The 20386-nt window shown below is 47.6% G+C and overlaps 1 protein-coding gene across 2 annotated transcripts in view; it reads right to left on the reverse strand.

The window, feature by feature from the left end:
* Positions 1 to 20386, reverse strand: part of TRMO (tRNA methyltransferase O) — a 107511-nt gene that overhangs the window by 13716 nt on the left and 73409 nt on the right. For both annotated transcript variants that reach the window (XR_012802070.1, XM_075603277.1), the window contains exons 2-3: positions 5135 to 5292; positions 2202 to 2819 (exon numbers count right to left, since the gene is read on the reverse strand). Coding sequence is in view for 1 of the 2 variants with exons in the window: in XM_075603277.1 (XP_075459392.1) it covers positions 2202 to 2819; positions 5135 to 5292 (776 nt within the window). In the remaining variant the exon portion in view is untranslated. The remainder of the gene's footprint in view (positions 1 to 2201; positions 2820 to 5134; positions 5293 to 20386) is intronic.

The following is a 20386-nucleotide window of genomic DNA, read 5'->3' on the forward strand; positions in this document are numbered from 1 at the left end:
GCCATTAATCAATGCAAAAATGCTGGGGCTAGTTTAAGGAAATGTATTCAGAATGTATCTGGGTGTACCTGGGTCTTTTGGGGAATTGCCACTGGTTTTTGTTAGAATAATCGCTGCCTCTACTGTATAAAGTAACTGGCACTACCAAGGATCTTAATAACTACAGATGCCTGCAGAATATGTGCATAAGGCAAACTTGACACGCAAAAGAACAACATTACGTTGACAATCTTCACCAGAATACATCCAATCCAGCTAACTTCTGATAGGTCATCAACAATATATTCCAGCCTTCTACAACCATGTAATATCAGTAAGGAGGTTATTGCTCTGACAAATCCCACTGACATTGCAAATGCATTCAATGATTACTTTGGGAGTATCCATATAGACCCACCCTCTCCCAACCCTGCCCACAATTTTGAATTTGTCCCAGTATCTGAAGAGGAGATCACACAAGTGCTCCTCAAATTAAACCTAAGCAGCCAATGTGGACCTGACTTACTGCAATCTAAGTTCCTATGGTTTGGTGCCCCACCTATTGCCAAACTGCTTGCTTCATTAAATCAACTCTATTCTGTCTGCAGACCTATCCCTAAGACCCAGAAAACTGCCAGATGTGTCCATATCTTCAAAAGTGGGAACAAAAACACTGTCTCAAACTACAGGGCAATCTCTCTTCTACCAATACTATCCAAAGTCATGGAAAAATTGGAGTTCACTCCCAGTTAAGCGATAACTATACCAAGACAAATTTCCCTAGCCAATTCCAATATGGCTTTTGCCCCAAACACTCCATGGTAACTACCCTCCTAAACTTACTGGTGCAATATTCCTAGATTTAGCAAAGACTTTTTATACTGTTCATGTTATCTTGCGTAACAAACTGCAGTGTCCTGGAATAGGGAAGCATGCTTTAAACTGGTTTCAGTCCTACCTATCATGTAGATACCAAGATGTGTCTATCTCATGCTCCAACTCCAACCCCTTGGATATCACCTGTGGTGTCCCGCAAGGCCCTGTTCTGGGGCCCCTACTCTTCTCGGTGTTCATCAATGATCTTCCCACAGCTTGTAAGGGAGCTTCAAAACACATGCATGCAGATGACAATCTTACATGCAGACAGCCCTAGCTTTTCCAATATTAGACCAGTACTTCAATTTGACTTTGAGACTTGAAAATTGAATTTCCCAAAACAAACTGTTTTTAAACACTGACAAGACTAACAATGGTATTTGGGACCGAGGCTAAATTTCTAAAACTCCCAATGAATGAGCTCCAGATCAGAACCAATTATAATACCATCCTAGCCCGTTACTAGTTTCAAATATTTGGGCATATGGTTTGACTCCCATTTAACATTTGGGTTGCACATTGATACCCTGACATCTAAAAACATATGCCAAACTAGGTGTACTTTATATGAACAAATCCTCCCTAAGTCTGCTGGTCAGAAAGCACATTGCACAGCAGATGCTAATGCCAATTATAGACTATGGGTACGTAGTATATGGCACAGCACCCTAAACTCAACTTAGCAAACTTGATACCCTCTAAAATTCAATATGCCACTTTGTTCTCCAATGCAACTACAACACACATCACTGCGAAATGCTCAAAGAACTAGATTGGTCATCACTTGAGTCTAGGCGCAAAGTTCACCTTTCCTGTCTTGCCTTCAAATACTTTCTGGGCGAGCTACCCACCTATCTGAACAAGCTCCTCACCCCTACCACATAGAGCACTTATCTGAGATTTGACTCCAAAAGACTGTTCATGGCTTAAAGTATCTCTTACCGTGCACCCCACAACTGGAACAATCTACCGGAGATTCTCACATTCGCCACCAGTCTAAGTTCTTTCAAAACTAAAGCCGTCTCACATTTTAACCTGGTCTGCAACTGTTACATACGTCTACAGTATAACATGTATTATTTTTAACTGTGCATGCAGTGTCTTGTATATAATGTATAACCCTGTGCACTTAATGTAACTACGTATTTGTAACCATGTATTTGTCACCATAACTCTATGCCCAGGACATACTTGAAAACGAAAGGTAACTCTCAAATGTATTACTTCCTGGTAAAACATTTTACAAATAATAAACAAAATTAATCACAGATATTGCAGAAACACACGTAACTATATACTAAAAAAAAAGGTTAGAAGTATAAAAATATAGGCAAAGAAGATTATACCTGAGTCACATGGAGCTTTAAATTGTCTTAACTCCATTTCGGCGTGGGGGGTAAACCTGACTTTTAAACTGACCACAGGTGCATCTCTCACCCATGATGGAACACAACTGTCAGCACTGTTATTTTGTTCCTTGTGCTGGTCTTCATTCCCATTCGGACTTGTCACCTCTTGCCTGTTGGACTTTGACCTCTGTCTCTCTGCAGTTATAGCAGCTATAGCCTGACATGAAGAATCGTCCTGCGTTGCATCCTCCAAGCCACCAGGAGCAGATGGCCCATCAATCATTTTCAAAGAAGCCATTTGTTCTGGGTCTCTATACATTTCTCCATGAAAGCCACACCTTTTACTCAGATATGCAGATGTTTCTTTATCTATGTTAAGCGAGTTTTCAATGGGTGGTTGTACAAGTCTCTTATCTAGCCTATCACTCTCATTATCCCTCTCGGACATGGCAAAGCCGAGGTCGACTTTTGCACCATATTGTTTCTCATTTTCTTGCAACCCTTTTACAGAGGAAAGAGCAGGCTGTGGTGAATCATACTCAGAAATATAAGGCTTTATGTCAAGAACTGGAGTGCCTTGTATCATGTCAATTCCAGACAAGTAAAGTGTTCCACCTACAAAAAAAAAAAAAAAGACCCAACATTTTTATTATTCTCACCATTAATTAGGATTTTATAGAAGAGGGCCTTGTGATTAAGATGCTGATCTTGAATCTTAATTCAAGGTATCATTTAAGATCAGCTACATACTAAAATGTGATTGCAAGTATTTTAGTCATGCCAGTCACACTTGCAAAAGGCTGCTGTGATGGCCGAAACGTCGATAATTTGACTGAATAAATTAGTTTGAAAATCTGTAGTGCCCCGAGTCATCTTCCTGTATTTGTTATATCCTTCACATCACGGTCATTGAATCCTATGGAACCTTTGTGATATTCTACTTTCTAAAGGGATATGTTCTGGGGGAACAATGCAACCTGCTACATCCCTATACGCTTTCATAAACAGAAGGCAGTATAGAAATGTTCCTGTCCAGTGGGTTGGGGACTCTCTGCAAACCAGAGCTATTTCACGAACCACCCGTTTGGAACTATAGTTCTAGACCACATCTTTATCTACAGAGTCCCATTTGAAAGCAGATGTTGGCGTTTGTGACATTCTTCAGCCATCCAGTAAACTAACCCTTTGAGACAAGAGATACAGACGCTGCAAGACAAAAAGTTGCATTCTTCAGAAGCTTGATAAGTACAGTATAGTAGGGATACAATAGCCATTACCTAGCGTTAACAATGATTCAAATCTAGAACCGGTAATAAAAACAAAAATGACTACTGTACTTTAGTAAATACACCCCATTGTGTTTACTTTCTCCTTACAACTGCATATGCCTTGCTAACATACACAAGCATTGTCCTGGACAGTGTACAGTGCAGAAGACAATTTTTAAAGGAAGAATCATGGGAAAATCAGCCTTTCCACTGCCTACATGGTAGATGACACATGAATACACAGATTAAGTCAGCTTTGTACATTCTTGTAATGCTCATCACTCACAAAGCCATAACATTTTTTAATGTTTTTTTAGACTAAATGGTTTGCTTACCCTTTCAGAGGAAGCCAACTGCTTTAAAAGTAACCATCTGCAGTATGCAAGTTATTTCTTAACAAAGAAGTGTTGCATGCAATGATTAACAAAAGCAAAAAATGTAAATCATGCATTTTTTAAAGGTAAGTAGTTCTGATGAATGCAAAATAAAGCCTGTTTAATAACCAGTTTTGCTATTGCTTAACCGAGATGTGGGCATCAGTTGGCCCATGGGGACTTAACTTGCAGCCCACAAACGCTGCCCTCTCTACCCGGTGCAGAAGGAGCGGGGACATTGCTGCCTCGGACAAGAGTTTCTCCCTTCTGTCAGCTATTTTGTTCTCCGCGAATAAGAGGAGGTGTAGGACAGTATTAACGAGTACACCAGTATTAAGCAGCTGACCAGAGGTCATGGACGCGCTCCTACCAACAATTGCAGTGGCCCTTCTCCATGTGCACGGGGAAGAGAAGTACAGCTCCCAATGTCACCCACTCTCCCCCTTCAGGTCACTCACTCATCCACCCGTGTCACCTAGTCGCCCCTCCGCACCTCTCCCCATGTCATCCATAACCCCTCCAAAACCAACCACTTCCCTTCTCCACGTTACGCTCTCCAACCTTCATGTCACCTCCTCCTCCCTCTATGACACTCCCACAGTTAACACGGTCCTCTCGTGTACTTCATACTCAGTGAATGTGTGTCCCATTTTTGGACTTAATCGCTGCAGAATTATATTGTGTTGCCACCATTGGCTTAACCGTCTCATCAAACCTTTAATAAAAGTAAATAGGGTTAATGTGACCTCCCAATTATCCAATAAAATATTTTGAGTTGAAGTTTAAACCGTATATATAGTAAGTTAGGATTGGCGTTTGCTTTCTTTTCATTTTATAATTTGGATAACTTTGCTGTGATAATAATGCAATATTGGACTTTCCAAAATCTTCATGTATAGGACTTGGGATGTACTCTTGTAGTTTACAATTTACGCATCAAAATCTAATCACTGCAAGCATCTATAAAGAAATTATCTGGAATGCTTGTATAGCGTAACACATATACAAATATATGAATATGTGTTGGTATGATCAGAAGTTATTAATATATTGATGTCAAAGAAGAAAAGTATAACTATTTTAGTCTGAGCACACGCACTCAAAAGTTCCTTATTTAGTAAGCTGGGAAACCATTCACCCCTTTTTCAGTAAGATTTCAGCTGTGTCATCTGTGACACAATTTGAAAAAGGGCCCAGTTGACACAGACAATATTCAAAATGGGATACTAAAAATGTTTACATCCACACTCAAATAGATTAAACAAACAATTATGTGATACAACATTACCTTCTACTTTTTCCAGTCTAGCCAGTGTCAGTCCTATTGCATTGGGACGATGAGGACTTCTCGTGGAAAACACCCCTGTTTTTGCTCCATTCAGTCTCGGTGGTTGGACTTTGGCTTTGCAGCTCAAACGGTCATTCTTATGAAAAACAAACAAAATCCTATAAAGCAAGCACAAGAGGATTTAACAGTTAAGGAAGCAAAAGTAAGAAATTGGATGTTGATGCAACATTTCTTGTCTCGTGACCAATAGTGAGAAGATTTTGTAGGTACCTAGTCTATATCATATATAACTCTGCTACATTTTTTTTTAAATCACCATCATTCATGCGGCGTCTCCAGGGATTTTCCTGCATCATGACGTCACGTAGTGTCCCGTTGCATTCACTTTAGTGACACTGTGTATCATTTTGCGCCACAATCAGATTACTGGCAATTGGCAACACTATGTTCTCTACCCGTATTCTGCCTCCCCAGTTCACAGGCTCTGGTTAATGGGTCTGCGATATGTGTACATCACATGGAGTGAATATATTTGGCACGAGAGGGTGGAAGAAATTGCAATTTGTTTTCACATCGTATGTGTAGCAGTGGAGAAACCCAATTCAGTCATTTTGATAAAAATATAGCAACAACTTTGTAACTGAGCTGCACTCCACGTGGCATTAATACTTACATAGTTTAGCTTTGGGTGTGTGTATCCATCTGCATTCAGCATTCATTCACTTTCGTACGTTTAATGACATACCACCCTTATTTGATTGGATGTGATTATCGAGTTTCATACTGTACACTATGGTCAACTGTGTATTTTGATTAGATCAGCACTAAAATGATGCAGTGATGTTAGAGCTGCGTCATGCTCCTCATGGCATTTATATATAGATAGCTAGCATAGTTCACCGAGACTCTAAATGCTCATGCTACATTTACATCTGCCGTAGATCTATTTTGATTCGGTGGTTAATGAATACTGTATATACCATCTGCATGCATGACAAATACAGCACAACCCCATTATAGAGCGGTCCTCGGAGGCCATCCGATCCGACCGTGCTATAAACGGGGTCACGCTATTTTAAAATAAATAAATAAATGGCCGCCGTGCCCGGGGTTCCGTGTCTACAGAGGGGGGAGAGCTGGGATTACACTGTGCTACACCTCCTTCCCTCCCTCCCTCCCCTAGTGTCTCCAGCAGTCAGAGAGCTGCAGGCAGTGCTAGGAGAGTGCGAGGCTCAGGGCTGCAGCCTCCTTTCTTCATGCCAATTTTAATCACATGTCCCTGGCCACTGATCACCCTGCACAGCAGCTTCTCCTTCAACTCGCTCTCACTGGCAAACTTTTCAGGGACGCAGGGGGGGAGACTTCCCCGTCTAGGGAGAGAGGTGTGTGTTCGTGTGTCTGTCTGACTGTGTCTGTGTCTGTCTGTATGTATGACTGTGTGTCTGTGTCTGTCTGTGTGTGTCTGTGTGTGTGTGTGTCTCTCTCTGTCTGTGTCTGTGGGTGGGTGTGTCTGTCTGTCTGTGTCTCTGTGTGTGTGTGTGTCTCTCTCTGTCTGTCTGTGTGTGTTTGTCTATGTGTGTCTGTCTATGTCTGTCTATGTCTGTGTCTGTCTATGTCTGTGTGGGTGTGTCTGTATGTGTGTGTGGGTGTGTCTGTATGTGTCTGTGTGTGTGTCTGTATGAGTCTGTATGAGTCTGTGTGTGTGTGTGTGTGTGTGTGTGTGTGTGTGTGTGTCTGTGTGTGTGTGTGTGTGTGTCTCTGTGTGTGTCTGTCTGTCTCTGTGTCTGTCTGTGTCTGTCTGTCTGTCTGTCTGTGTCTGTCTGTCTGTGTGTGTGAATGTGTCTGTATGAGTCTGTGTGTGTATGTCTGTGTGTCTGTGTGTGTGTGTGTGTGTGTGTGTCTGTGTCTGTGTGTGTGTCTCTGTCTGTCTGTCTGTGTGTCTGTATGTGTGTCTGTATGAGTCTGTGTGTCTGTGTGTGTGTGTGTGTGTGTGTCTGTGTCTCTGTGTATGTGTCTCTGTGTGTGTGTCTCTGTGTGTGTGTCTCTGTGTGTGTGTCTCTGTGTGTGTGTCTCTGTGTGTGTCTCTGTGTGTGTGTCTCTGTGTGTGTGTCTGTCTGTCTGTGTCTGTGTATGTACTGTGTCTGTGTGTGTGTCTGTGTGTGTGTGTCTGTCTGTGTGTGTCTGTGTATGTCTATCTGTGTCTGTGTGTGTGGTGTGTCTGTGTGTGTCTGTGTGTGTGGTGTGTGTCTGTGTGTGTGTGTGTGTGGTGTGTCTCTGTCTGTATTTGTCTGTCTGTATTTGTCTGTCTGTCTCTGTCTGTGTCTGTGTGTGAGTGTGTCTGTGTGTGTGTGAGTGTCTGTATTTGTCTGTCTGTGTGTGTCTGTCTGTGTCTGTCTGTCTGTCTGTGTGTGTCTGTCTGTCTGTGTGTGTCTGTCTGTCTGTCTGTGTGTGTGTCTGTCTGTGTCTGTGTGTGTCTGTCTGTCTGTGTCTGTGTGTGTCTGTCTGTCTGTGTGTGTCTGTCTGTCTGTGTCTGTCTGTCTGTCTCTGTGTCTGTCTGTCTCTGTGTCTGTCTGTCTCTGTGTCTGTGTCTGTCTGTCTCTGTGTCTATCTGTCTCTGTGTCTGTCTGTCTGTCTGTCTGTGTCTGTCTGTCTGTGTCTGTCTGTCTGTGTCTGTCTGTCTGTCTGTGTCTGTCTGTCTGTGTCTGTCTGTCTCTGTCTGTGTCTGTCTGTCTGTGTCTGTCTGTCTGTCTGTGTCTGTCTGTGTCTGTCTGTGTCTGTCTGTCTGTCTGTCTCTGTCTGTGTGTGTCTGTCTGTCTGTGTCTGTCTGTCTGTGTCTGTCTGTCTGTGTCTGTCTGTCTGTGTCTGTCTGTGTCTGTCTGTGTCTGTCTGTCTGTCTGTGTCTGTCTGTCTGTCTGTGTCTGTCTGTCTGTCTGTGTCTGTCTGTGTCTGTCTGTCTGTCTGTGTCTGTCTGTCTGTGTCTGTCTGTGTCTGTCTGTCTGTCTGTCTGTGTCTGTCTGTGTCTGTCTGTCTGTGTCTGTCTGTGTCTGTCTGTCTGTGTCTGTCTGTGTCTGTCTGTCTGTGTCTGTCTGTCTGTGTCTGTCTGTCTGTGTCTGTGTCTGTCTGTGTCTGTCTGTCTGTGTCTGTCTGTCTGTGTCTGTCTGTCTGTGTCTGTCTGTGTCTGTCTGTCTGTGTCTGTCTGTGTCTGTCTGTGTCTGTCTGTGTCTGTCTGTGTCTGTCTGTCTGTCTGTGTCTGTCTGTCTGTCTGTCTGTGTCTGTCTGTGTCTGTCTGTGTCTGTCTGTGTCTGTCTGTGTCTGTGTCTGTCTGTCTGTGTCTGTCTGTGTCTGTCTGTGTCTGTCTCTGTCTGTCTCTGTCTGTCTGTGTCTGTCTGTCTGTCTGTGTGAGCGTGTGAGTCTGTGTGAGTGTGTGAGTGTGTGTGTGTCTGTCTGTGTGTGTGTCTGTCTGTGTGTGTGTCTGTCTGTGTGTGTGTCTGTCTGTGTGTGTGTCTGTCTCTGTGTTTGTCTGTCTCTGTGTGTGTGTGTCTGTCTGTCTGTGTCTCTGTCTGTCTGTCTGTGTCTGTCTGTCTGTGTCTGTCTTTCTGTCTGTCTGTCTGTGTGTGTGTCTGTATGAGTCAGTGTGTGTATGTCTGTGTGTCTGTGTGTGTGTGTCTGTGTGTGTGTGTGTGTGTGTGTGTTTGTGTGTGTCTGTGTGTGTGTGTCTGTGAGTGTGTGTCTCTGTGTGTGTGTCTGTCTGTCTATGCGTGTCTGTGTGTGTGTCTGTGTGTATCTGTGTCTGTCTATGTCTGTCTGTCTGTGTCTGTCTGTGTGTGTGTCTGAATGTGTCTGTATGAGTCTGTGTGTGTATGTCTGTGTGTCTGTGTCTGTGTGTGTGTGTCTGTGTGTGTGTGTGTGTCTGTGTGTGTGTGTGTGTGTGTGTCTGTGTCTGTCTGTATTTGTCTGTCTGTCTCTGTCTGTGTGTGTGTGTCTGTGTGTCTGTGTCTCTGTGTATGTGTCTGTGTGTGTGTGTCTCTGTGTGTGTGTCTCTGTGTATGTGTCTCTGTGTGTGTGTCTCTGTGTGTCTGTCTGTCTGTGTTTGTGTATGTACTGTACTGTGTCTGTGTGTGTGTGTCTGTCTGTGTCTGTCTGTGTATATCTATCTGTGTCTGTGTGTGTGGTGTGTCTGTGTCTGTGTGTGTGTGTCTGTGTGTGGTGTGTGTGTGTGTGTGTGTGTGTGTGTGTGTGTGTGTCTGTCTGTGTATGTGTGTGTGTGTGTGTGTGTGTGTGTGTGTGTGTGTGTGTCTGTGTCTATCTGTGTCTGTGTGTGTGGTGTGTCTGTCTGTGTCTGTGTCTGTCTGTGTCTGTCTGTCTGTGTCTGTCTGTGTCTGTCTGTCTGTGTCTGTCTGCGTCAGTCTGTCTGTGTCTGTCTGTGTCTGTCTGTCTGTCTGTGTCTGTCTGTGTCTGTCTGTGTCTGTCTGTCTGTCTGTGTCTGTCTGTGTCTGTCTGTCTGTGTCTGTCTGTGTCTGTCTGTCTGTGTGTCTGTGTCTGTGTGTCTGTGTCTGTGTGTCTGTCTGTGTCTGTCTGTGTCTGTCTGTCTGTGTCTGTCTGTGTCTGTCTGTGTCTGTCTGTCTGTGTCTGTCTGTCTGTCTGTGTCTGTCTGTCTGTCTGTGTCTGTCTGTCTGTCTGTGTCTGTCTGTGTCTGTCTGTGTCTGTCTGTGTCTGTCTGTGTCTGTCTGTGTCTGTGTCTGTCTGTCTGTGTCTGTCTGTGTCTGTCTGTGTCTGTCTGTGTCTGTCTGTCTGTGTCTGTCTGTGTCTGTCTGTGTCTGTCTGTCTGTCTGTGTGAGCGTGTGAGTCTGTGTGAGTGTGTGAGTGTGTGTGTGTCTGTCTGTGTGTGTGTCTGTCTGTGTGTGTGTCTGTCTGTCTGTGTCTGTCTGTGTCTGTCTGTGTCTGTCTGTGTCTGTCTCTGTCTGTGTCTGTCTGTCTCTGTCTGTCTCTGTCTGTCTGTCTCTGTCTGTCTCTGTCTGTCTCTGTCTGTCTGTCTCTGTCTGTCTGTCTCTGTCTGTCTGTCTGTCTGTGTGAGTGTGTGAGTCTGTGTGAGTCTGTGTGAGTGTGTGAGTGTGTGAGTCTGTGTGTGTGTGTGTGTGTGTGTCTGTGTCTATCTGTGTCTGTGTGTGTGGTGTGTGTGTGTCTGTCTGTATTTGTCTGTCTGTCTCTGTCTGTGTCTGTGTGTGAGTGTGTCTACAGTACCGACACACTTTATTCGAGTGTGGTCGGTACCGCAAGCCGGGAAATCTCCCGGCTTGCTAGTGGCCGCCCCTCGGCGTGCCGCGCGTCATAGACGCGCGGTCACGCGTCATCGGGAGCGTGCGCCCCCTGCACGCGCGTCCAGGGGCTCCCCGAGGGAGCCCTGGTGTCCCGCGATCGCGGGACAGCGGCAGGGGGTTCCGGGGGACCCGGCGGACCCGGCAGCGGTAGGGAGAGCGCCCCGATCGGAGGGCGCTCTTCCGCTGCTTCGGCACGCGCCCGTCACTCTCGGGCGCGCGCCAGGCTACTGCTGCGGCAGAGAACGGGCAAATGCTCGAATAAACTCTGCCGCAGCAGTATGTGTGTCTATGTGTGTGTGTGTGTGTGTGTGTGTGTGTGTGTGTGTGTGTGTGTGTGTGTGTGTGTGTGTGTGTGTGAGTGTGTGTGTGAGTGTGTCTGTGTGTGTGTGAGTGTGTCTGTGTGTGTCTGTCTGTCTGTGTCTGTCTGTGTGTGTCTGTCTGTCTGTGTCTGTCTGTTTGTCTCTGTCTGTCTGTTTGTCTCTGTCTGTCTCTGTCTGTCTGTCTGTCTCTGTCTGTCTGTGTCTGTCTGTCTGTCTGTCTGTCTGTCTCTGTCTGTCTCTGTCTGTCTCTGTCTGTCTCTGTCTGTCTGTCTGTCTGTCTGTGTGAGTGTGTGAGTCTGTGTGAGTCTGTGTGAGTGTGTGAGTGTGTGAGTCTGTGTGAGTGTGTGAGTGTGTCTGTGTGTGTCTGTCTGTCTGTGTGTGTCTGTCTGTGTCTGTCTGTTTGTCTGTGTCTGTCTGTCTGTCTGTGTCTGTCTGTCTGTGTCTGTCTGTGTCTGTCTGTCTGTCTGTGTCTGTCTGTGTCTGTCTGTCTGTGTCTGTCTGTCTGTGTCTGTCTGTCTGTGTCTGTGTCTGTCTTTCTGTGTCTGTGTCTGTCTGTGTCTGCCTGCCTGTGTCTGTCTGTCTGTCTGTGTCTGTCTGTCTGTGTCTGTCTGTGTCTGTCTGTCTGTCTGTGTCTGTCTGTGTCTGTCTGTCTGTGTCTGTCTGTCTGTGTCTGTCTGTCTGTGTCTGTGTCTGTCTGTCTGTCTGTCTGTGTCTGTCTGTCTTTCTGTGTCTGTGTCTGTCTGTGTCTGCCTGCCTGTGTCTGTCTGCCTGCCTGTGTCTGTCTGTCTGTCTGTGTCTGTCTGTCTGTCTGTGTCTGTCTGTGTCTGTCTGTGTCTGTCTGTCTGTGTCTGTCTGTCTGTGTCTGTCTGTCTGTCTGTGTCTGTCTGTCTGTGTCTGTCTGTCTGTCTGTGTCTGTCTGTCTGTGTCTGTCTGTGTCTGTCTGTGTCTGTGTCTGTCTGTCTGTCTGTCTGTGTCTGTGTCTGTCTATCTGTGTCTGTCTGTCTGTGTCTGTCTGTCTGTGTCTGTCTGTCTGTCTGTGTCTGTCTGTCTGTGTGTCTGTGTGTCTGTGTGTCTGTGTGTCTGTGTCTGTGTCTGTGTCTTTCTGTCTGTGTCTGTCTGTGTCTTTCTGTCTGTGTCTGTCTGTCTGTGTCTGTCTGTCTGTGTCTGTCTGTCTGTGTCTGTCTGTCTGTGTCTGTCTGTGTCTGTCTGTCTGTCTGTCTGTGTCTGTCTGTCTGTGTCTGTCTGTGTCTGTCTGTCTGCGTCTGTCTGTGTCTGTCTGTCTGCGTCTGTCTGTGTCTGTCTGTCTGCGTCTGTCTGTGTCTGTCTGTCTGCGTCTGTCTGTGTCTGTCTGTCTGTGTCTGTCTGTCTGTGTCTGTCTGTGTCTGTCTGTCTGTGTCTGCCTGTGTCTGTCTGTGTCTCTGTCTGTGTCTCTGTCTGTCTGTGTCTGTCTGTCTGTGTCTGTCTCTGTCTGTGTCTGTCTGTGTCTGTCTGTCTGTGTCTGCCTGTGTCTGTCTGTCTGTGTCTGCCTGTGTCTGTCTGTCTGTGTCTGTCTGTCTCTGTGTCTGTCTGTGTCTGTCTGTTTCTGTCTGTGTCTGTGTCTGCCTGCGTCTGTCTGTCTGTGTCTGTCTGTCTGTGTCTGCCTGTGTCTGTCTGTCTGTGTCTGTCTCTGTCTGTGTCTGTGTCTGTCTGTGTCTGTGTCTGTCTGTCTGTGTCTGTCTGTCTGTCTGTGTCTGTCTCTGTCTGTCTGTCTGTGTCTGTCTCTGTCTGTCTGTGTCTGTCTGTCTGTGTCTGTCTCTGTCTGTCTGTGTCTGTGTGTCTGTGTCTGTGTGTCTGTGTCTGTGTGTCTGTGTCTGTGTGTCTGTCTGTGTCTGTGTGTCTGTGTCTGTCTGTCTGTCTGTCTGTGTCTGTCTGTGTCTGTCTGTCTGCGTCTGTCTGCGTCTGTCTGTCTATCTGTGTCTGTCTGTGTCTGTCTGTGTCTGTCTGTGTCTGTCTGTCTGTGTCTGTCTGTCTGTGTCTGTCTGTCTGTGTCTGTCTGTCTGTGTCTGTCTGTGTCTATCTGTGTCTGTCTGTGTCTGTCTGTCTGTCTCTGTCTGTCTGTGTCTGTGTGTCTGTGTGTCTATCTGTGTCTGTCTGTGTCTGTCTGTGTCTGTCTGTCTGTGTCTGTCTGTGTCTGTCTGTCTGTGTCTGTCTGTGTCTGCCTGTGTCTGTGTCTCTGTCTGTCTCTGTCTGTCTGTGTCTGTGTGTCTGTCTGTGTCTGTCTGTCTGTCTGTGTCTGTCTGTCTGTGTCTGTCTGTCTGTCTGTGTCTGTCTGTCTGTGTCTCTGTGTCTGTGTGTCTGTCTGTGTCTGTCTGTCTGCGTGTGTCTGTGTCTGTCTGTCTGTGTCTGTCTGTCTGTCTGTGTCTGTCTGTGTCTGTGTGTCTGTCTGTGTCTGTCTGTCTGTGTCTGTCTGTCTGTCTGTGTCTGTCTGTGTCTTTCTGTCTGTGTCTGTCTGTCTGTCTGTGTCTGTCTGCGTCTGTCTGTGTCTGTCTGTCTGTGTCTGTCTGTGTCTGTCTGTCTGTCTGTGTCTGTCCGTCTGTGTCTGTCTGTGTCTGTCTGTCTGTGTCTGTCTGTGTCTGTCTGTCTGTCTGTCTGTGTCTGTCTGTGTCTGCGTCTCTGTCTGTCTGTGTCTGTCTGTGTCTGTCTGTCTGTGTCTGTCTGTCTGTCTGTGTCTGTCTGTCTGTGTGTCTGTGTGTCTGTGTCTGTGTCTGTGTCTTTCTGTCTGTGTCTGTCTGTGTCTTTCTGTCTGTGTCTGTCTGTCTGTGTCTGTCTGTCTGTGTCTGTCTGTGTCTGTCTGTGTCTGTCTGTGTCTGTCTGTGTCTGTCTGTCTGTCTGTCTGTGTCTGTCTGTCTGTGTCTGTCTGTGTCTGTCTGCGTCTGTCTGTGTCTGTCTGTCTGCGTCTGTCTGTGTCTGTCTGTCTGCGTCTGTCTGTGTCTGTCTGTGTCTGTCTGTCTGTCTGTCTGTGTCTGCGTCTCTGTCTGTCTGTGTCTGTCTGTGTCTGTCTGTCTGTGTCTGTCTGTCTGTCTGTGTCTGTCTGTCTGTGTGTCTGTGTGTCTGTGTCTGTGTCTGTGTCTTTCTGTCTGTGTCTGTCTGTGTCTTTCTGTCTGTGTCTGTCTGTCTGTCTGTGTCTGTCTGTGTCTGTCTGTCTGTCTGTGTCTGTCTGTCTGTGTCTGTCTGTCTGTGTCTGTCTGTCTGTGTCTGTCTGTGTCTGTCTGTCTGTGTCTGTCTGTGTCTGTCTGTCTGTGTGTCTGTGTCTGTGTGTCTGTCTGTGTCTTTCTGTCTGTGTCTGTCTGTGTCTTTCTGTCTGTGTCTGTCTGTCTGTCTGTTATTGTCTGTCTGTCTGTGTCTGTGTCTGTCTGTCTGTGTCTGTCTGTCTGTGTCTGTCTGTGTCTGTCTGTGTCTGTCTGTCTGTGTCTGTCTGTGTCTGTCTGTGTCTGTCTGTGTCTGTCTGTGTCTGTCTACCTGTGTCTGTCTTTCTGTGTCTGTCTGTCTGTCTCTGTGTCTGTCTGTGTCTGCCTGCCTGTGTCTGCCTGTGTCTGTCTGCCTGTGTCTGTCTGTGTCTGCCTGTGTCTGTCTGTGTCTGTGTGTCTCTGTGTCTGCCTGTGTCTGTCTGCCTGTGTCTGCCTGTGTCTGTCTGTGTCTGTCTGTGTCTGTCTGTGTCTGTCTGTCTGTGTCTGTCTGTCTGTGTCTGTCTGTGTCTGTCTGTCTGTGTCTGCCTGTGTCTGCCTGTGTCTGTCTGTCTGCCTGTGTCTGTCTGTCTGTGTCTTTCTGTGTCTGTCTGCGTCTGTCTGTGTCTGTCTGTCTGTGTCTGTGTCTGTCTGTCTGTGTCTGTCTGTGTCTGTCTGTCTGTGTATCTGTGTCTGTCTGTCTGTCTATCTGTGTCTGTCTGTCTGTCTGTGTCTGTCTGTCTGTCTGTCTGTGTCTGTGTCTGTCTGTCTGTCTGTGTCTGTCTGTCTGTCTGTCTGTGTCTGTGTCTGTCTGTGTCTGTCTGTCTGTGTCTGTCTGTGTCTGTGTTTGTCTGTGTGTGTCTGTCTGTCTGCGTCTGTCTGCGTCTGTCTGTCTGTCTGTGTCTGTCTGTGTCTGTCTGTGTCTGTCTGTCTGTGTCTGTCTGTCTGTGTCTGTCTGTGTTTGTCTGTCTGTGTTTGTCTGTGTCTGTCTGTGTCTGTGTTTGTCTGTGTGTGTCTGTCTGTCTGTGTCTGTCTGTCTGTCTGCGTCTGTCTGCGTCTGTCTGCGTCTGTGTGTCTGTCTGCGTCTGTCTGCGTCTGTCTGCGTCTGTCTGTGTCTGTGTCTGTCTGTCTGTGTCTGTCTGTCTGTGTCTGTCTGTCTGTGTCTGTCTGTCTGTCTGTGTCTGTCTGTCTGTCTGTGTCTGTCTCTGTCTGTCTGTGTCTGTGTGTCTGTGTCTGTGTGTCTGTGTCTGTGTGTCTGTGTCTGTGTGTCTGTCTGTGTCTGTCTGTCTGTCTGTGTCTGTCTGTCTGTCTCTGTCTGTCTGTGTCTGTGTGTCTGTCTGTGTCTGTCTGTCTGTGTCTGTCTGTGTCTTTCTGTCTGTGTCTGTCTGTCTGTGTCTGTCTGTGTCTGTCTGTCTGTGTCTGTCTGTGTCTGCCTGTGTCTGTGTCTCTGTCTGTCTGTGTCTGTGTGTCTGTCTGTGTCTGTGTCTGTCTGTCTGTGTCTGTCTGTCTGTGTCTCTGTGTCTGTGTCTCTGTGTCTGTGTGTCTGTCTGTCTGTGTCTGTCTGTGTCTGTCTGTCTGTGTCTCTGTGTCTGTGTGTCTGTCTGTGTCTGTCTGTCTGTGTCTGTCTGCGTCTGTCTGTGTCTGTCTGTCTGTCTGTGTCTGTCTGCGTCTGTCTGTGTCTGTCTGTCTGTCTGTGTCTGTCTGTGTCTGTGTGTCTGTGTCTGTGTGTCTGTCTGTGTCTGTCTGTCTGTGTCTGTCTGTCTGTGTCTGTCTGTCTGTGTCTGTCTGTGTCTGTCTGTCTGTCTGCGTCTGTCTGTGTCTGTCTGTCTGTGTCTGTCTGTGTCTGTCTGTGTCTGTCTGTGTCTGTCTGTCTGTCTGTGTCTGTCTGTCTGTGTCTGCCTGTGTCTGTGTCTCTGTCTGTCTGTGTCTGTCTGTGTCTGTCTGTGTCTGTCTGTCTGTGTCTGTCTGTCTGTCTGTGTCTGTCTGTGTCTGTGTGTCTGTCTGTCTGTGTCTGTCTGTCTGTGTCTGTCTGTCTGTGTCTTTCTGTCTGTGTCTGTCTGTCTGTCTGTGTCTGTCTGTGTCTGTCTGTCTGTGTCTGTCTGTCTGTGTCTGTCTGTCTGTGTCTGTCTGTGTCTGTCTGTGTCTGTCTGTGTGTCTGTGTCTGTGTGTCTGTCTGTGTCTTTCTGTCTGTGTCTGTCTGTCTGTCTGTGTCTGTCTGTCTGCGTCTGTCTGTGTCTGTCTGTCTGCGTCTGTCTGTCTGCGTCTGTCTGTCTGCGTCTGTCTGTCTGCGTCTGTCTGTCTGCGTCTGTCTGTGTCTGTCTGTCTGTGTCTGTCTGTCTGTGTCTGTCTGTCTGTCTGCGTCTGTCTGTCTGCGTCTGTCTGTCTGTGTCTGTCTGTGTCTGCCTGTGTCTGCCTGTGTCTGTCTGTCTCTGTCTGTGTCTCTGTCTGTCTGTCTGTTATTGTCTGTCTGTCTGTGTCTGTCTGTCTGTGTCTGTCTGTCTGTGTCTGTCTGTCTGTGTCTGTCTGTCTGTGTCTGTCTGCGTCTGTCTGTGTCTGCCTGTGTCTGCCTGTGTCTGCCTGTGTCTGTCTGTGTCTCTGTCTGTCTGTCTGTTATTGTCTGTCTGTCTGTTATTGTCTGTCTGTCTGTGTCTGTCTGTGTCTGTCTGTCTGTGTCTGTCTGTGTCTGCCTGCCTGTGTCTGTCTGCCTGTGTCTGTCTGTCTGTGTCTGTCTGTGTCTGTCTGTGTCTGTCTGTGTCTGTCTGTCTGTGTCTCTGTGTCTGTGTGTCTGTCTGTCTGTGTCTGTCTGTGTCTGTCTGTCTGTGTCTTTCTGTCTGTGTCTGTCTGTGTCTGTCTGTCTGTGTCTGTCTGTGTCTGTGTGTCTGTGTGTCTGTCTGTGTCTGTCTGTCTGTGTCTGTCTGTCTGTGTCTGTCTGTCTGTGTCTGTCTGTGTCTGTCTGTGTCTGTCTGTCTGTGTCTGTCTGTCTGTGTCTGTCTGTGTCTGTCTGTCTGTGTCTGTCTGTGTCTGTCTGTGTCTGTCTGTCTGTGTGTCTGTGTGTCTGTGTCTGTGTGTCTGTCTGTGTCTGTCTGTCTGTGTCTGTCTGTCTGTGTCTGTCTGTCTGCGTCTGTCTGTGTCTGTCTGTCTGCGTCTGTCTGTCTGCGTCTGTCTGTCTGCGTCTGTCTGTCTGTCTGCGTCTGTCTGCGTCTGTCTGTGTCTGTCTGTCTGTGTCTGTCTGTGTCTGCCTGTGTCTGTCTGTCTCTGTCTGTGTCTCTGTCTGTGTCTGTCTGTCTGTGTCTGTCTGTGTCTGTCTGTCTGTGTCTACCTGTGTCTGTGTCTGTCTCTGTGTCTGTCTGTGTCTGCCTGCCTGTGTCTGCCTGTGTCTGTCTGTCTGTGTCTGCCTGTGTCTGCCTGTGTCTGTCTGTGTCTGTGTGTCTCTGTGTCTGCCTGTGTCTGTCTGCCTGTGTCTGCCTGCCTGTGTCTGTCTGTGTCTGTGTGTCTGTCTGTGTCTGTCTGTGTCTGTCTGTGTCTGTCTGTGTCTGTCTGTCTGTGTCTGTCTGTGTCTGTCTGTGTCTGTCTGTCTGTGTCTGTCTGTGTCTGTCTGTCTGTGTCTGTCTGTCTGTGTCTGTCTCTGTCTGTCTGTGTGTCTGTGTGTCTGTGTGTCTGTGTCTGTGTGTCTGTCTGTGTCTGTCTGTCTGTGTCTGTCTGTCTGTCTGTGTCTGTCTGTGTCTGTCTGTCTGCGTCTGTCTGTGTCTGTCTGTCTGTCTGTGTCTGTCTGTCTGTGTCTGTCTGTCTGTGTCTGTCTGTCTCTGTCTGTCTCTGTCTGTCTGTGTCTGTCTGTGTCTGTGTGTCTGTCTGTGTCTGTCTGTCTGTGTCTGTCTGTCTGTGTCTGTCTGTCTGTGTCTGTCTGTCTGTCTGTGTCTGCCTGTGTCTGTGTCTCTGTCTGTCTCTGTCTGTCTGTGTCTGTGTGTCTGTCTGTGTCTGTGTCTGTCTGTCTGTCTGTGTCTGTCTGTCTGTGTCTGTCTGTCTGTGTCTGTCTGTGTCTGTCTGTGTCTGTGTGTCTGTGTGTCTGTCTGTCTGTGTCTCTGTGTCTGTGTGTCTGTCTGTCTGCGTCTGTCTGTGTCTGTCTGTCTGTGTCTGCCTGTGTCTGTCTGTCTCTGTCTGTGTCTGTCTGTTATTGTCTGTCTGTCTGTGTCTGTGTTTGTCTGTCTGTGTCTGTCTGTGTCTGTCTGTGTCTGTCTGTCTGTCTGTGTCTGTCTGTGTCTGTCTGTCTGTCTGTGTCTGTCTGTGTCTGTCTGTGTCTGTGTTTGTCTGTGTGTGTCTGTCTGTCTGTGTCTGTCTGTGTCTGTCTGCGTCTGTCTGCGTCTGTATGCGTCTGTCTGTCTGTCTGTGTCTGTCTGTCTGTCTGCGTCTGTCTGCGTCTGTCTGTCTGTCTGCGTCTGTCTGTCTGTCTGTCTGTGTCTGTCTGTGTCTGTGTGTCTGTGTCTGTGTGTCTGTGTCTGTCTGTCTGTGTCTGTCTGTCTGTCTGTGTCTGTCTGTGTCTGTGTGTCTGTGTGTCTGTGTGTCTGTGTCTGTGTCTGTCTGTCTGTCTGTGTCTGTCTGTCTGTGTCTGTCTGTGTCTGTCTGTGTCTGTCTGTCTGCGTCTGTCTGTGTCTGTCTGTCTGTGTCTGTCTGTGTCTGTCTATCTGTGTCTGTCTGTCTCTGTCTGTCTGTGTCTGTGTGTCTGTCTGTCTGTGTCTGTCTGTCTGTGTCTGTCTGTGTCTGTCTGTCTGTGTCTGTCTGTGTCTGCCTGTGTCTGCCTGTGTCTGTCTGTCTCTGTCTGTCTGTGTCTGTGTGTCTGTCTGTGTCTGTGTCTGTCTGTCTGTCTGTCTGTGTCTGTCTGTCTGTGTCTCTGTGTCTGTGTGTCTGTCTGTCTGTGTCTGTCTGTCTGTGTCTGTCTGTCTGTGTCTGTGTGTCTGTCTGTGTCTGTCTGTCTGCGTCTGTCTGTGTCTGTCTGTCTGTGTCTGTCTGTCTGTCTGTGTCTGTCTGTGTGTCTGTCTGTGTCTGTCTGTCTGTGTCTGTCTGTCTGTGTCTTTCTGTCTGTGTCTGTCTGTCTGTCTGTGTCTGTCTGTGTCTGTCTGTCTGTCTCTGTCTGTCTGTGTCTGTCTGTCTGTGTCTGTCTGTGTCTGTCTGTCTGTGTCTGTCTGTGTCTGCCTGTGTCTGTGTCTCTGTCTGTCTCTGTCTGTGTCTGTCTGTCTGTGTCTGTCTGTCTCTGTCTGTCTGTGTCTGTCTGTCTGTGTGTGTCTGTCTGTGTGTGTCTGTCTGTGTCTGTCTGTCTGTGTCTGTCTGTGTCTGTCTGTCTGTGTCTGTCTGCGTCTGTCTGTCTGCGTCTGTCTGCGTCTGTCTGTCTGTCTGTGTCTGTCTGTGTCTGTCTGTGTCTGTCTGTCTGTGTCTGTCTGTCTGTGTCTGTCTGTGTCTGTCTGTGTCTGCCTGTGTCTGTGTCTCTGTCTGTCTCTGTCTGTCTGTGTCTGTCTGTCTGTCTGTGTCTGTCTGTCTGTGTCTGTCTGTGTCTGTCTGTCTGTGTCTGTCTGTGTCTGTCTGTCTGTGTCTGTCTGTGTCTGTCTGTGTCTGTCTGTGTCTGTCTGTGTCTGTCTGTGTCTGTCTGTCTGTGTCTGTCTGTGTCTGTCTGTCTGTGTCTGTCTGTGTCTGTCTGTCTGTGTCTCTGTGTCTGTGTGTCTGTCTGTCTGTCTGTCTGCGTCTGTCTGTCTGCGTCTGTCTGTCTGCGTCTGTCTGTGTCTGTCTGTCTGCGTCTGTCTGTCTGCGTCTGTCTGTGTCTGTCTGTCTGTGTCTGTGTCTGTCTGCGTCTGTCTGTCTGCGTCTGTCTGTCTGTGTCTGTCTGTGTCTGCCTGTGTCTGCCTGTGTCTGTCTGTCTCTGTCTGTGTCTCTGTCTGTCTGTCTGTTATTGTCTGTCTGTCAGTGTCTGTGTCTGTCTGTGTCTGTCTGTCTGTGTCTGTCTGTCTGTGTCTGTCTGTCTGTCTGCGTCTGTCTGCGTCTGTCTGTCTGCGTCTGTCTGTCTGTGTCTGCCTGTGTCTGCCTGTGTCTGCCTGTGTCTGTCTGTGTCTCTGTCTGTCTGTCTGTTATTGTCTGTCTGTCTGTCTGTGTCTGTCTGTGTCTGTCTGTCTGTGTCTGCCTGTGTCTGTCTGCCTGTGTCTGTCTGTCTGTGTCTGTCTGTGTCTGTCTGTGTCTGTCTGTCTGTGTCTGTCTGTGTCTGTCTGTCTGTGTCTCTGTGTCTGTGTGTCTGTCTGTGTCTGTCTGTCTGTGTCTGTCTGTGTCTTTCTGTCTGTCTGTCTGTGTCTGTCTGTCTGTCTGTGTCTGTCTGTGTGTCTGTGTCTGTGTGTCTGTCTGTGTCTGTCTGTCTGTGTCTGTCTGTCTGTGTCT

The sequence above is a fragment of the Ascaphus truei genome, chromosome 1, assembly GCF_040206685.1.
Source record: "Ascaphus truei isolate aAscTru1 chromosome 1, aAscTru1.hap1, whole genome shotgun sequence".
NCBI classification, from domain to species: domain Eukaryota; kingdom Metazoa; phylum Chordata; class Amphibia; order Anura; family Ascaphidae; genus Ascaphus; species Ascaphus truei.